General features: G+C 49.9%; 2 protein-coding genes across 2 annotated transcripts in view; both read left to right on the forward strand.

Annotated features, from left to right (window-relative positions):
* Positions 1–16,119, forward strand: part of LOC142311975 (uncharacterized) — a 452,821-nt gene that overhangs the window by 56,132 nt on the left and 380,570 nt on the right. The window lies entirely within an intron of this gene.
* Positions 1–16,119, forward strand: part of LOC142312005 (uncharacterized) — a 128,642-nt gene that overhangs the window by 38,205 nt on the left and 74,318 nt on the right. The window contains exon 5 of the mRNA XM_075350880.1: positions 2,608–2,698. Within this exon, the coding sequence (XP_075206995.1) occupies positions 2,608–2,698 (91 nt within the window). The remainder of the gene's footprint in view (positions 1–2,607; positions 2,699–16,119) is intronic.

A 16,119-nucleotide genomic window follows, 5' to 3' on the forward strand; every position in this document is an offset into this window, starting at 1 on the left:
TCCGGCATCGTTAGTGATATCGTAGCGTGTGACCGCTGTGAACGAGCAGAAATACTCACCTTCTCCCTTCTCGTTCATCGTTGACATGTCGCTCAATTTCTAAAAATCGAATGTCCAGTTGTTCATTGTTCCCGCGGCAGTACACGTCGCTCCGTGTGACACCCCGGGAACGATGAACTGCAGCTTACCTGCGTCCTGCCGGCAATGCGGAAGAAAGGAGGTGGCAGGATGTTTACGTCCCGCTCATCTCCGCCACACCGCTTCTATTGGCCGGCCGCTGTGTGACGTCACTGTGACGCCGAACGTCCCTCCCCCTTCAGGAAGTGGATGTTCGCCGCTCACAGCGAGGTCGTTTGGAAGGTAAGTACGTGTGACGGGGGTTACAGCATTGTGCGACACGGGCAAGAAGTTGCTCGTGCTGCATAAATGATGGGGGCGGGTGCGATCGCAAATGCGATCGCACAAGAAATCGACACATGTAAAGCAGCCTATACATGTGGGCGGCCATGTGGGAGAGCAGGGGACCGAGAAACAAGTGGATGACCGTGCAGTAGGGCAGGGGACCAAAACACACAAGGGTGGCCATTGAGCAAGGCAGTGGACCACGCAAAATGAGCATGCACGCAAAGACAAGCGGGTAGCCAAGAAGGTGACGGCATCGGTATCCCTGCCAAGCGAGGGGAAAGGAGAATTTAGGGGTATAGGTGCAGGCAAGCACCAGAACACTAGCGTATATAAAGATAGGGACGCTGGCGATTCACCCAGCTGCAGTGCTTACACTCTGTAACTTACTCCTCCCCAGCTGCAGGGCTGACCCTCTGTAACTCCCCCCGCTCAACTGCAGGGCTGACCCTGAGTAATTTTCCCCCGCCCAGCTGCAGGGCTGATCCTCTGCAACTACCAAGCGGGAGAGCTGACCCGCTGTTACTCTCACCTGCCCAGCTGCAGAGCTGACCCTCTGTAACTCTCCCCTGCCTAGCTGCAGGGCTGATCCTCTGTAACTCTCCCCTGCCCAGCTGCAGTGCTGACCCTCTGCAACTCTTCCCCTGCCCGGCTGCAGGGCTGACCCTCTGTAACGCTCCTCTGCCCAGTTGCAGAGCTGACCTTCTGTAACTCCACCCTGCCCAGCTGCAAGGCTCACCCTCTGTAACTCTTCTCTGCCCAGCTGCAGAGCTGACGCTCTGTAACTTTCCTCTGCCCAGCAGCAGGATTGACCCTCTGTATCTCTCCCCTGCCCAGCTTCAGGGCTGACCCTCTGTATCTCTCCCCTGCCCAGCTGTAGGGCTGACCCTCTGTAACTCTCCCTTGCCCAGCTTCAGGGCTGACTCTCTGTATCTCTGTGTAAATCATTCTGCTAGCTTTAGTATGATGCACTCTTGATGGGGGTGGTCTCTGCTCTCTGCTGCAATCCCTATCAACTATAGGTATGTTACACACTTCTTTTTGGGAGGCACTAGTGCAAGATCATCTTTTATATTGTGCATATAATGACAGTACTTTCCATTAGGGTCCTATAATAACAGTATATCCTGTAGTTCCACAACTGAAGCTTTATGCCACACAGCAATTCTCTCCAGGAGGTGTCAGGATCTTCCACTTCTTTATACCAGGAACATGACATTACTTTTTCTTGCCTCCTGGTCCTTCACAGTCCTCAGATCTTAAGGGGGCTTTACACGCAACGATATCGCTAACGATATGTCGTCGGGGTCACAGAATTCGTGAAGCACATCCGGCGTCGTTAGCGACGTCGTTGCGTGTGAACCCTATGAGCGAGTGTTAAATATCAGAAATACTCACCTAATCGTTGATCGTTGGCACGTCGTTCATTTCCCAAAAATCGTTGCTGGTGCTGGATGCAGGTTGTTAGTCGTTTCTGAGGCAGGACACATCACTACGTGTGACACCCCGGGAAAGACGAACAACAACGTACCTGCGTCCTGCCGGCAACAAAGTGAGCGTGTCGTTAATGCGGCTGGTCTCCACCCCTCCGCTTCTATTGGTGGGCCGCTGTGTGACGTCGCTGTGACGGCGCACGAACCTCCCCCTTAAAAAAGAGGTTGTTCGCCGCCCACAGCGATGTCACTAGGAAGGTAAGTATGTGTGACGGGTCCTAGTGAGATTGTGCACCACGGGCAGCGATTTGCGTGTGACGCACAAACGACAGGGGCGGTTGCTTTCGGTAGCGTGTAAACCGCCCTTTAGTCCTATAGAGCATCTCTGGGACGAGGTAGAATGGGATTTTCAGTGCCTGTCAGCTCCCCATTCTAATTTTCAGTAATTCAGTAATTTTCATGTCCCTATGGGCCTGTAATCCTGCAGAACTATTTCATCACCAGGAATCTTTGATGTGATAAATTGCTGAACTGGATAAAGCTGATCATAGACATTAAATGTTGTCTGGCTCTTCTCACAATTTTCTTGTTATGGAGACTGCTGGTTACAATTAGGAGGCGACAGGTTGGATTATACCGGAGACCTGCAGCTCTGTGATATCTACTGCTGTCAGTTTTGTTCGTCATGTTCATTTATGATCTTTTTCTGTTCTTTTGAATAATTTCACTTGAATTCTCCATCTGTCTTTGACTTTTACAATATTTGTTTCAGGGTGAAGATCTGAGCCATATTAATACTACAGAGACATATGTGAGGGATGATGAGCGGTGTAAAGAGGAGATTCCTACGGATAACCGCACAGGTGAGTAGTGACCACTAAATGCAGAAAAGTCACAGATTTTACTCCCATCACTGGCTTCTACAATAACTTTATATGATTTATCAGAGTGTGCTCACATGGAATTTGTGATGTGGATTTTTCTCTTTAGAATGTAGGTGCCGCTTTAATTAGGCTGCTTGAAGACATCCGGTTTTTGCCGTGAGGCACAATCCGTTGAAAAACGGAACCGTCACGGATGCGTTTTTTCCTCATTGAATTGTATTAGCGCTGGATCGTGCCTAATGCCCTTGCATTGCATCCGGCGTGCTCCGGATCCGTCAAAAAATCGTTGTCTGGAGGCTGGAAAGGACGCAGCATACAGTGTTTTTTGGCTGCAGTGAAAAAACGGACCACGCTGAATCTGACGCCATATGGCATGTTGTATAATGGAAGCCTATGGGCGCCGGATTCGGCGTCATCCAGCATATGCCGGAAACCAACGATGGATCCGGTTTTTGTTTCTGGGCATGCCCCGACGTTGTGTAAATAGTCTCTCTCTCTCTCTCTCTGTCTCTCACTCTCTGTCGATGTGTCGGTCGGTCCGTCGATCTCTCTCTGTCAGTAGGTCTCTCCCTCCCTCCTTTATACTCACCGATCACGGGCGCGACGCTGCATGGCTGTCACACTCTTCTGGCGGCTTCTCCTGCTTTTGAAAATGCCTGCCGCTCATTATTCCATCTTGTATTCCCTACTTCCCCCACCCACCGGCGTGTTTGATTGGTTGCATTCAGACACGCCCCCAAGCTGAGTGACAGCTGTCTCACTGCAACCAATCACAGCCGCCAGTGGGCGGGTCTATATAGTGCAGTAAAATAAATAATTAAAAAAAAAACGACGTGCGGTTCCCCCCAATTTTGATATAGCCAAGGTAAAGCCACAAGGCTGAAGGCTGGTATTCTCAGGATGGGGAGCTCCATGTTATGGGGAGCCCCCCAGCCTAAAAATATCAGCCTGCAGCCACCCGGAGTTGCTGCATCCATTAGATGTGACAGTCCCGGGACTCTACCCAGCTCATCCCGAATTGCCCTGATGCAGTGGCAATCTGGGTAATAAGGAGTTAATGGTAGGCCATAGCTGCCACTAAGTCCTAGGTTAATTATGGCAGGTGTCTATGAGACACCCTCTATGATTAATCTATAGTGAAAGTAAATAAACACAAACACTGAAAAATCCTTTATTTGAAATAAAAGACAAAAAAAACACCATCTTTCACCACTTTATTAATGCCAAAATACCCCTCCAGGTCCGATGTAATCCACACGAGGTCCCACGACGCTTTCAGCTCTGTTACATCGGAAGTTGACGTAGAATACCGCCGCTCTCTGTGAGTTCCACAGAGCAACTGAAGTGAGTCGCGCTGTCAGCGGTGACGTCACTTAGGTAGTGCCGGTGTGTGTACAGTGATGATGGGGGCGGTAGTGCCGGTGTGTGTGTGTGTGTGTGTACAGTGATGATGGGGGCGGCAGTGATGATGGGGGCGGTAGTGTCGGTGTGTGCAGTGATGATGGGGCGGTAGTGGCGGTGTGTGCAATGTTGATGGGGGCAGTAGTGCCTGCGTGAGTGCGGTGATGATGGGGGCCGTAGTGCCTGCGTGTGCGGTGATGATGGGGGCGGTAGTGCCTGCGTGTGTGCAGTGGTGATGGGGTCGGTAGTGCCGGTGTGTGCGGTGATGATGGGGTCTCTCTCTCTTTTTCTCCCTTTTGCATGAAAAAAAAAACCAGATCCGTTTTTTACCGGATTTGTCGCATCAGTTTTTACACAATCTGCGATGGATCCGTTGCACCAGGCACAAACCAGATTGTGCCTGATGGCAAAAAACGGATGTGTGAAAGTAGCCTAAGACTAAATATGTCGTCGGGGTCACGGATTCCGTGACTCACATCCGGCATCGTTTGCGACGTCGTTGCGTGTGACACCTCCGAGCAACTCTGAACAATCGCAAATAGAATGAAAATCGTGGATCGTTGACACGTCGTTCATTTTTAAAAAAATGTTCGTTTTGGGGAATCAGCCGACATATTGCTCCGTTTGACACCCTGCCAACATCGAACAACATTCCAACGACCAACAATATATCGTTGATCGCTGATGCGTCGTTTTTGAGATCGTTACGTGTGACATAAAATAAACGACCTATAAGCGATACCGGCACATCATTAATACGACCTTGGCGTGTCATATCGCTAACGAGATCGCATACAAAATGGTAGCATGTAAAGCAGCCTTTACACTGTGAACACCAGTCTTAATGAAGGGGTGTGGTGAGGTAAGATGTGCCAAATTCATTAAGAGGATAATACCGATTAATTAATTTTGAACGTCTTCTCTATGGCATGCGTCTTGCTAGAAATGCTACTGTATTCAATGACTGGAATAACATTTCTGGCATAACTTATACCACCAGAGTAGAGGAATTTTTGAACTATTCTCTGGAGGTTCACCACCACGCCTGTCCATGCTCTGCCCACTTTGGTGCATCTGGTCGCGACTGGTGTAAAAACATCCAAAAAGTTTTTTACGCCAGAAAAACTGGCATAAACACTTTGAATCATTTGTGTTCTGTGGGCAATGAGTTTGGAAGTTCACTGCACCGTAGACACATAGAGCAGCAACTATGGTCATAGACAGTACATGTCTTTCATACCCACTGGTTGAATGTTTAGAATGCCAGTCGTGCACCACTGCAACCAGATCAGGTGGTGAAGCTGCCACGGTTTGGCGCCAAGTCTGGTTCCACCTCCTCATATAAGAAGGAAGGCAGAAGAAGGGCGAAAGCAAATGAGCTTGTGCTTTGCTAGTTCATAAGAAATTAAAACATGACATTTCCAGGAGGGATTTTCCGGTCGTTGATTCTTATATTATTCCCAATTACCCTTACCCGGTATCAATAATATCACGGACACTGCTTGCGACTTTGTAAAAAATGGCCACAGCAGCCCTTTATTGCCTATTGTTTACACACTAACACAAGGGGGCGCCGTCCAACGGGCGTCCCCAACATTTAACAATAGGTAATACCATAATAATAATAATACAGTACGTAATACAATACGTAACCCTGGGTAGGCCCGGTCCAGAAACCACCTTCCACCACCAAAACATGATCCCTGGCCGCAACACACATCGGAGATGAGGTATGAATCCCCTACGGATCAATACCCCCCACCTTGCAGGACCCATGCCTGCAAGATCCTTGTAACCGGAGCCACTATATCCTACAAGTGACTCTCCAATCAAATAACATTATCCGTTAAACCGCCTCTGGACCAGACCTACCCCCGCCATAAGTCCGGTCCAGAAGCCATACTCCACCACCAGAACATAATCCCTGGCCGCAACACACTGACCCAGAGATACGAGGCATTAATCACCTACGGATCAATACCCCAACCTTGCAGGACCCCATGCCTGCAAGATCCCTGTAACCAAAGCCACTGTATTCCGCAAGTGACTCTTCAATCACACAAACCGTCAGAAAACACGATCCCTGGCCGCAACACACCGACCCAGAGATACGAGGCATTAATCACCTACGGATGAATACCCCAACCTTGCAAGATCCCTGTAACCAAAGCCACTATATCCTACAAGTGACCCTTCAATCACACAACCGTCAGAAACACGATCCCTGGCCGCAACACACCGACCCAGAGATGGGGGCATTAATCACCTACGGATTAAACCTCCCCCAAGAAGCATCAAGTATCAACCGTGTCTCAAAACCTTACATTCCTCTTTACCTCCAACTCAATATTATCCCCGGCTGCAACCTCCAGCCCAGAGATATGAGGCATCAATCACCTACGGATCAATCCCCCATGTGCATAACAGTAATTGTGACCTCAAAAACCTTAAAGCCCGTTAGCGACTTTAATCCAACAACATCCCCGGCTGCAACCAGCCCAGAGATAAGAGGTATTAATCACCTACGGATCAAAACCCCTATGCCTTGCAGAACCACGTGCTTGCACTGCACTTGGATCCAGAACCATGACCCCAACCAATGACTCCTCCTGCGATTACCATTTCACCAAAATGGATCACTGACCATAACAATGGTTCCATATTTAAATGAGGTAAAAGTCACCAAAGGAGTAATACCCTTACCCAAACCAAAAACTCCCGTACTTTCAATTACCTATCACCTGGGGCACTGTAGCCACCTGTGACTCCCTGACAACCATCAACTCCTTAATATATAATCCTTGGCAACAACCCTGACCCATATATAAGGCATTGATCACCAACGGAGCAATACCTCCTCCCTGCAGACAACCTTGTACCTGCAGGTCACCAGTAACCGGAGCCACTGTACCTTCCCCAGTGGCTCTCCATCCAAACACCAGTAACAATTAGAGCTCCTCTGGACCAGACCTACCCCTGCTGCTGTGACAAAGGACATAATCCCCATTACTTATGCTGACCATACACATATACATCATACACATCATATACATATATTACCTCATTACCCCCATCTTATTCACCCACTTACAAGAATCCCAAATGACAATATACATCACAATCCACAAGGAAATATATATATATTTTTATTTATTTTTTTATTATTATTTTATACACTACACTTTCTCCAATCCTTTCTGTTCTCTTTTTTTTTTTTTTTTCTTTTGTAACGGCTCTCAAAATTGAATAATTATACATCCATATAAACACCAATAATAACAATACACAATAGAAGGGAGGGTGGGTGGGAAGCTGTCATCCAGGAAGTGCAAGAGGAGGTAATTGACTCCCACCTCCTATTATATACACCATGAAGCTCCCTCCTTTCCTACCACCACACTCCACCCCCTAACCAATCACCTTCTTTTCCTCATTCCTAAACGAACCAACACTGTTTAACCCCATCAACTCCCTACCCTCCGGGCTGTCATGTCGCCCCTACACCCTATGGGTTCCATGGCTTTCTTGACATTTCCAGGAGGGATTTTCCGGTCGTTGATTCTTATATTATTCCCAATTACCCTTACCCGGTATCAATAATATCACGGACACGGCTTGCGACTTGGTAAAAAATGGCCACAGCAGCCCTTTATTGCCTATTGTTTACACACTAACACAAGGGGGCGCCGTCCAACGGGCGTCCCCAACATTTAACAATAGGTAATACCATAATAATAATAATAATACAGTACGTAATGCAATACGTAACCCTGGGTAGGCCCGGTCCAGAAACCACCTTCCACCACCAAAACATTATCCCTGGCCGCAACACACACCGGGCCGGAGATGAGGTATGAATCGCCTACGGATCAATACCCCCCACCTTACAGGACCCATGCCTGCAAGATCCTTGTAACCGGAGCCACTATATCCTCCAAGTGACTCTCCAATCAAATAACATTATCCGTTAAACCGCCTCTGGACCAGACCTACCCCCGCCACAGAACAGGCCACGTGACACCTTGCGTGGCCTGGACCCCCACACACCCAACGCTTGCTCCCCCAACTTGCAAGCCAAACCAACCAGTAAAACCTTTTCATCCATCACTTAAACTCTGAGCATCCAATATATGCACCAGCCAGCGTACCCAGTCCACCTTACTGCACCGCACTCCCCTGATCCTTGGTGGCAGGAGCCACCGGGTCCCTCTGACGGCCACTCAGGCCCACCGGCACACCATGCCACAAGCTCCCAAATTATACCGGAATCCACACCATGGCCCGCTGGCCTTATTATAACGAATTAAATGCAGTACCGACTGTACCATCGTCCTCCCCAGTACCGACCAAAGAACCACTGTACAGTCACCCTGCTCCTCCTCCTGTCTCCAGCTGAATTCAACCACCATTTGGGTTGAGATACAACAACAGGATGACACTCACACTGCTTATGCTACTGGGTCACTTCGCACCCCAAACCTAGTTCTCCCAGGAAACCGCTAAAGGGAAACCCCGCTGTAAAACGACTGCAATCCATAGCCTTGAAATTTCCCCTACAGCTGACCTTGCAGCTTCCCCAGAGCCAAATATCACTACCGGTCTCCCCTGACCGATTTATTCCGCTATCACACCCTCTGACAACAACAGAGGCTCGAGCTGCCTTCCCCAGAAAATCCCAAACTCTTCCCACATTTTCAACTACCACACTAATGGACCTTCTTCATCCGAAATCAGGCCCACTTAATTTCCACGAGGCCCACACGGCCTAACGGAACCATGCCCCACCCCAAAATTAACACGGCCTCAAAAAACGAAACAACCGCAACCATCGCCCTGTACCCCTTACTGAGGCGAAGATATTGAAGCATTACCTTCAATCCCAAGGTCCCCAACAACACCTCCAACCATAATGCACAGTCCGCTTGCCTCCGCAAACCGGACCACGACAAGCTCCCTGTACTACAATGCCCACCGGAAAATTGCAGCCACACCACTGGCCCGATTGACTCCATATGCAACTATGGGCATCAGGAGACACAACTTTACCAAACACCATGTCCGGGCCTTTCGATCTCAAGGAAAAACCTTGTGACACACAACCCCCTTTGAGCTCTCATATTACACCCCAAGATAAATTAAAACCTTGGCCACACCATAGTATCCGCTCAAAGCCGACCACCAAGGGGCGTACCACTATTTTCCCGTAACGGACAACTGCACCTTCAAACCAAATACCTTCGTGCCGTGAGACCGGAGCACCACGACTCCCTAAGCAAACCCTTACCCAGATGCCCATACCTACCACCGGGCCAAGCATTCCCTTTTTATTTATTTTTTTTAAATTGTATATGAATATAAAATAGACTCCACCAGCCCACAGATGCCATGAGTCCATCCATGCAAAACACCCAATAATACCAGATGGCCCTAAGCTATCCGACTTACACTCTATGCACCACAAGTACCCAATCCTCTAGTCCAAACCAAAACCCGCATAGTCCCCACCCGTAATCACGGCTGTCCGAACAACTCCATTATTCCGTCCGCAGCCCACCATTGCTGATTAACCGAGTTCACCCACAGCAGCCCAAAGCTGCCCAGCACCTACATTAACACCAATTCAGTCACGCTGGACTCAACATTCCTCTCAGCACCAACTTCCACAATGGGATAACATGCTGACTAGCCATAAATTAACCCCATGTTACCATTGATGCGGTTGCAAACCTACAAACCCATTACAGCAACCAACACCTCACCTTCTCCTACATTTCCGCTCTCCTTTATTCCCTTATCCACAGCACCCCTCGTGCTATACCGGGGCCCCGCACCTACACATCACTCACAAAAACCCCCTGAAAACTCCCCGCACACACCGTACCGCAGGACCCCTCGCCCCTTTACCTTACCCACCACAATTCATCCAATAAGAACCACCATGCATCAGAAGATTAATAATGAAACACCCCAGCAAACCTTCAATAACTGCGCCGTCTCACCCGCTCACATGTGCCGCAATCATCAGCACCCTTAACCAAGTCTCACAAGACCTAAACTGCGGCAAACGCCAAACCTCACCATCCCCAACCTGAAACTGTAACCACCGGACCTGACGCCACCTGCACCCTCACGGCCCCGCTGCCATGAGACCACCCCGTCCGTAACTCTGCCCCTGGCCTCCAGAACATGAACCGTCACCGTCCTTTTCGCCAGTCATCCGTCGCTGATCCCGGGACAGTCCCTCAAGCTGCAGCCACCGAATGCCCACCGGGTTCGCCCCCTGACGCCAGAGGGAGCACCGTGTCCACATGCCCTGTTTGGGCCAAATGTCACCTCCACAATGCTGGGCACTCCCCTCCTGGGGGAAGCCGCTACTGATGAGAGCTGCACCCTTGTCCCAATGCCTGCTCCAGGATAGACAGCAGGCCTCATGTCTCCTCCTCGTCGCCACCTGCTGCACCCAATCCTCCAGTCCCGATGATCCAGCCACACAGGTGAGGTGACCCTGCAGGCGCCTCCTGTCTCCTCCTCGCCGCCGCCTACTGCGCCCAGTCCTCCGGTCCCGATAGGTGACCCTGCAGGCGCCTCCTGTCTCCTCCTCGCCGCCGCCTGCTGCGCCCAGTCCTCCGGTCCCGATAGGTGACCCTGCAGGCGCCTCCTGTCTCCTCCTCGCCGCCGCCTGCTGCGCCCAGTCCTCCGGTCCCGATAATCCAGCCACACAGGTGAGGTGACCCTGCAGGCAGCCGTCCTCTGGCCCCCCCGCGGAGGGAGGGGGGGTGGTGTCCATCCACCGCCGCTGGGCGCGCTCCCGGCCGGGAGCGGCCGCATCGCTCCAAAATCTAGCCCGAGGCCTCACACCGGAAGTAGGCCCCCGGGCTGGACACGCCCCCTTTTCGGCCGTCGCGGCCCTGCAGGAGATTCCTCCCGACAGCCAGAGCGGGCGCAGCAAGCTACCGCCGCCCGCCCAGCTGCGGAGGGTCCCCACAGGAGTGGGGGCTCTCACGTTGTCCTCCTCACCCCCACCTTCCCCAAAAGACCCCGGCGAGTCCTGAAACTGCCAGCACTACAGCAAAGAGGGGGGTGGGGGGAGGGGAAAGTGCCGAGGAGACACTCAGGCAGCCTGGGTGTGGGACTGCACTACCTGGGCGCTCTGCACCGCCATGCTGACCAGATCCGAGGATTCCTCAGGACATCATGATGGAGGTTCCCCAGCCCGTCCAAGCTGCAGATCTGCGATGTCCGGATCCATCAGGCTGGATGTCATGATGGAGGTTCCCCAGCCCGTCCAAGCTGTCATCCAGGAAGTGCAAGAGTAGGTAATTGACTCCCACCTCCTATTATATACACCATGAAGCTCCCTCCTTTCCTACCACCACACTCCACCCCCTAACCAATCGCCTTCTTTTCCTCATTCCTAAACGAACCAACACTGTTTAACCCCATCAACTCCCTACCCTCCGGGCTGTCATGTCGCCCCTACACCCTATGGGTTCCATGGCTTTCTTATCATGACCAGCATTGGGGAACCGTCCTCAGAGGAAAACGTTGAAGGTAGAAAACCCCCAGCTATGACTGTTGTTCATAAGAAAGAAGATTAAATGCAAAGCAGTCCCATTTTCACCATTCCACCTCCCACTGTGTCCTACAGTCAGTGAGTGACAGCTCGGCTGCCCTATAGAATTTGAGGCCTATTGAGGAGTCAGGATTGTGAATGACAGCCTGTTGCCCAATCAGGGTAGGGGCGTGTTAGGTTTCTTACAGATGTCTATTCTGGGTTATTACCTGGCTATTTAGCTGGCTGACAGTGGTCTGACTATTGCCAGTTGTAGCCTTTGCTCGGTGGTCTGTGTGCCTTGTTTCTAATTCTGTTGTTCTTATATTTTGCTGCCTCGAACTTGGATCCTGCCTTTGATCATCCCTTTGACGTGCCCCCTTGTCTTTATTTTCCTAGTGTTCTGACCTCAGACTTTGACCTGATTACTCTTCTGTCTTATCTCTCTGTTTATGACGAGAGCCCTCTTGCTATCTGAAACTGGACTCTCCTGCCTTATGGCTTGTCCATGAGTAGAGACTCAGCATCACACACATATATGTATTTTTTTGCACAAAAATTTGTTCACACAGTGATGCTTGAAAGTTTAATTTTTTTTTTATAAATGAATAACAATAATCCAATATGACTATATTATAACATAGAGTAATAAGTATTTGATACATTGATGATTTTGCAAGTTTTTCCACCTACAAAGAATGGAGACGTCTGTAATTTTTATCATAAGCGCACATCATCTGTGACAAAATAAAAAAAAAAATCAGAAAATCACATTATATGGTTTTTAAATAATTAATTTGCATTTTATTGCATGAAATAAGTGTTTAATACAATAGAAAAACACAACTTAATATTTGGTAGAAACCTATGTTTGCAATTACAAAAGTCAGACGTTACCTGTAGTTCTTTTTTTTTTTTTAAATTCTTTATTTTAAAGACCGACACGAGAACATACAAAATAACCACTGTTCCACAAAGAGCAGAAAAGCAGATTTCAAATATTTAACATTGACATATATCCCACCCTTCCGCTCTCCTGTACATATCTAATAACTGCAACTGCTCGAGTCAGTCCCATTTTAATCCTTTTATGAACCAACCCAACATGGGTAGAATACAGAACATAGAAAGAGAGGGCAAAGCCCGAAAAGAATTTAGAACCAGGATAAGAGAAAAAGGTAGAGAGAGATTAAAGGGGAGGGGAGAGTAGGAGAAGATAGTGGGCAGAGAGGTGAGAGAAAGGGAAAGCGAGAAAAGAGGAGAAGAGGAGAAGAGAGGGGAAAAAAAAAAAGGGGGGGGGGGGGAGGGAATGCTCCACCAGAGCCTCACAGCAGCCGTGGAGGAGCGAGTAATCTGGCGTAATCCGCCGAGTAAGTGAACTCCAACCATGGGAGCCAGGTCCTGCGAAAACCTTCCTGACTGTCATTGAGAGAGGATGTCAGGTCCTCCATGTGCCTTAGGTCATTAACCCTTGCAACCCACTGTGCCAGTGTAGGGGGGGTAGTAGACTTCCAGCCAAGCGGGATACAAGACCTGGCGGCCATTACCATAAACCTAAGCAAAGAGCGCTTGTATCTATGAGCCGGGAGTTCCGAAAGCTGTAAGATATACAGTTCCGGACCCAATGTCTCAGCCGTGCCGGTCACTAGTCTAGTTACCTCCCTCACTCCTGACCAAAACCGTTGTAAAGAAGGGCAAGACCAAAAGATGTGCACGTAGTCACCCTCCCCCGAACCACACCTCCAGCAAACGGGATCGACTGAGGGGAATATCCTATGAAGCCTGGTCGGGACTCTATACCACCTGGTCAGAAGTTTGAAGTTGGCCTCCAACATTCTGGAACTGACCGAGGTTTTATGTGCCAACATTAGGACGTTGTTTCGCTGCGTGTCTGACAAGGTCGTCCCAAGGTCCCTTTCCCACTGCCGCAAATAAACCGGGGTGGGCAAATCACCCGGGTCTGATAGCAGATTGTATGCCAGGGAAAGTGAGTGCCGCAGGGCCCCCTCTCCCAAGCACAATTTTTCGAATCTAGTGAGAGGCCCAGCATACCGGGCGAAGCAGGGAAGGGAGCTCAAGAAGTGTCTCAACTGCATTGCCCTCCATCTCCCCATGGGGTCCGGCGGCAGGAGACCACAAATATCCGAAAGAGACAACCAGTCACCCTCTCCTCCCATCTGGTAAGCTCTGAATCTGCCCCCCTGTACCCAGCTCCGAAAAACTGGATCTGAGAGGCCGGGACGGAAATCCGGATCTCCTATAATTGGTGACATGGGAGAAGGCAACGGCAGGAGAAGGCGCCGAACCTCTCCCCTCGAACAGCATTCCAGAGTAGCGCCAATGGTGGGATGAGATCTCACAGAGGCCGGGAACAGGCTCCCGACCCAAGGCATGGCTGGTAAATGTACCTCCGAGAAGCTCTGTTCCAGGGCGACCCAAGGTTTCATCCTAGAGTGACGGCACCAATCCAGAATCCTAACCATATGTGTGGCCCAGTAATATTTTTTCATATCAGGTATTCCCAGCCCACCCCTACGCTTAGGTCTGCACAGTAGGGAACGGGAAAGCCTCGCCGGCTTATTTGCCCAAATAAATTTAGTATATAGTGAGGCCACTTCCTTGAAAAAAGAGCTCGGGATCTTAATTGGCAGGGCCTGAAAGAGATAGAGAAGCCGTGGTAATATGTTCATCTTCAATATTGCACACCTCCCAAACCATGTGAAAAGACCCCTCGCCCAGTTTGCGCAATCTGTTCTAATGGACTGCAGGAGAGGGAGATAGTTCAGCTTATATAGTTGGCTATTGTCCGCTGCCAGCTGGACCCCCAGATACCTCAAAGAATGATTAGCCCACTTAAACCCAAACGCAGATTGAAGCGCAATAACAAGATCTTGGGGTAAAGATACATTCATAGCCTCCGATTTTGACATGTTAATTCTAAAATTAGAAAGAGAGGAGTATGTTTCCAGCTCTCTCAGTAAATTGGGCAGGGAGACCCGAGGGTTAGTAATAAAGAAAAGTAAATCATCCGCGTACGCCGCGATTTTGTAGGTGGAACCCGCAACTATAGGGCCGGAAATGTCAATGTTACCTCTAATTCGGCAAAGCAGGGGTTCCAGGGTCAGGATAAAGATCAGGGGTGAGAGGGGACATCCCTGCCTTGTGCCGTTAAGAATGGAAAATCTATCTGAAAGGAGACCGTTCACCCTGACCGCAGCAGAGGGATTGCTATACAGAGAGCAAATCCACCTGAACATCATCCTCCCCAACCCCACCTCCCGCAGAACCTCCTCCATGAATATCCAATTGACTCTGTCGAACGCTTTTTCTGCATCGGTCGACAAGAGCATCAGGGGCAACCCTTCCGAATTAGCCCTGTGGATTAAGTTCAACGCCTTAGTGGTGTTGTCCCTCGCTTCCCTTCCCATCATGAACCCAGCCTGGTCAGGGTGGACAATCTCCCCCAGCAATGGAGAGAGTCTCTCTGATAATATTCTGGCGAAGAGCTTCAAATCTGTGTTGAGGAGGGAGATGGGTCGGTAACTAGAACAAGAGGTAGGGTCTTTACCCTCTTTAGGGATGACTACTATATTAGCGGCCAGAGAGTCTCTCGGCAAGTGAACTTTTTCAGAGAGTGAGATATTGTTAAAGGCCGAGAGAAATGGGGGAAGCAACATGGAGCCCATCTTTTTGTAGTAAAGCAGGGGAAAACCATCCGGACCAGGGGCCTTACCAGTAGGGGAATTTTTAATTGCAGCCCAGTACTCCTCCTCTGAGATGGGTCTTTCCAGGGCGTCCGCATCCTCAGGTTTAAGATGTTTCAACCCGGAGTTAGAAATGTACTTCTGGATACGCTGCCGTAGTTCCGTCCTGGCCCTCTCCGACCGCCCCCCATCTATTGAGTAGAGAGAGGCGTAAAAGTCTTTAAAGGCGGAGGCAATGTCTTTCGGAAGAGTGGCCCACCTGTCGCCAGACATGTGCACTCTAGGAACATATCCCCTCGCCCTCTGGTTCCGGAGGGCTCTAGCCAGGGTCCTCCCACTTTTATTGCCATATTCATAAAAATGCCGCCTGCATTTAGCTAGCACTCCCTTGGCCTTTTGATATAGCAAGGACCTGAGTTCCTCCCTCTTCCTGGCCAGATTGGCGCCCACGTTCCCTCCCAAAGACCCCTTATGTACTGCTTCCAACTCCCTTATGTCTGCTAGTAGAGATGTAACCTCAGCTTCCCGTTCCCTTTTCAGACGGGCCCCATGTTTAATGAATAATCCCCTCACGACACATTTGTGAGCTTCCCACACAATGTTGGGGGACATCCCCTCCCCCCCACTACAGTCAAAGTATTCCCTCAGGGCCTCCCTTATTTCTTGCATTGTCACCGGCTCATTGAGTAACGAGGTGTTCAATAGCCACTGACCCTGCCTCCCGATGGGACATTCAAGGGACA

This window comes from Anomaloglossus baeobatrachus, chromosome 5 (assembly GCF_048569485.1).
Source record: "Anomaloglossus baeobatrachus isolate aAnoBae1 chromosome 5, aAnoBae1.hap1, whole genome shotgun sequence".
NCBI lineage: Eukaryota > Metazoa > Chordata > Amphibia > Anura > Aromobatidae > Anomaloglossus > Anomaloglossus baeobatrachus.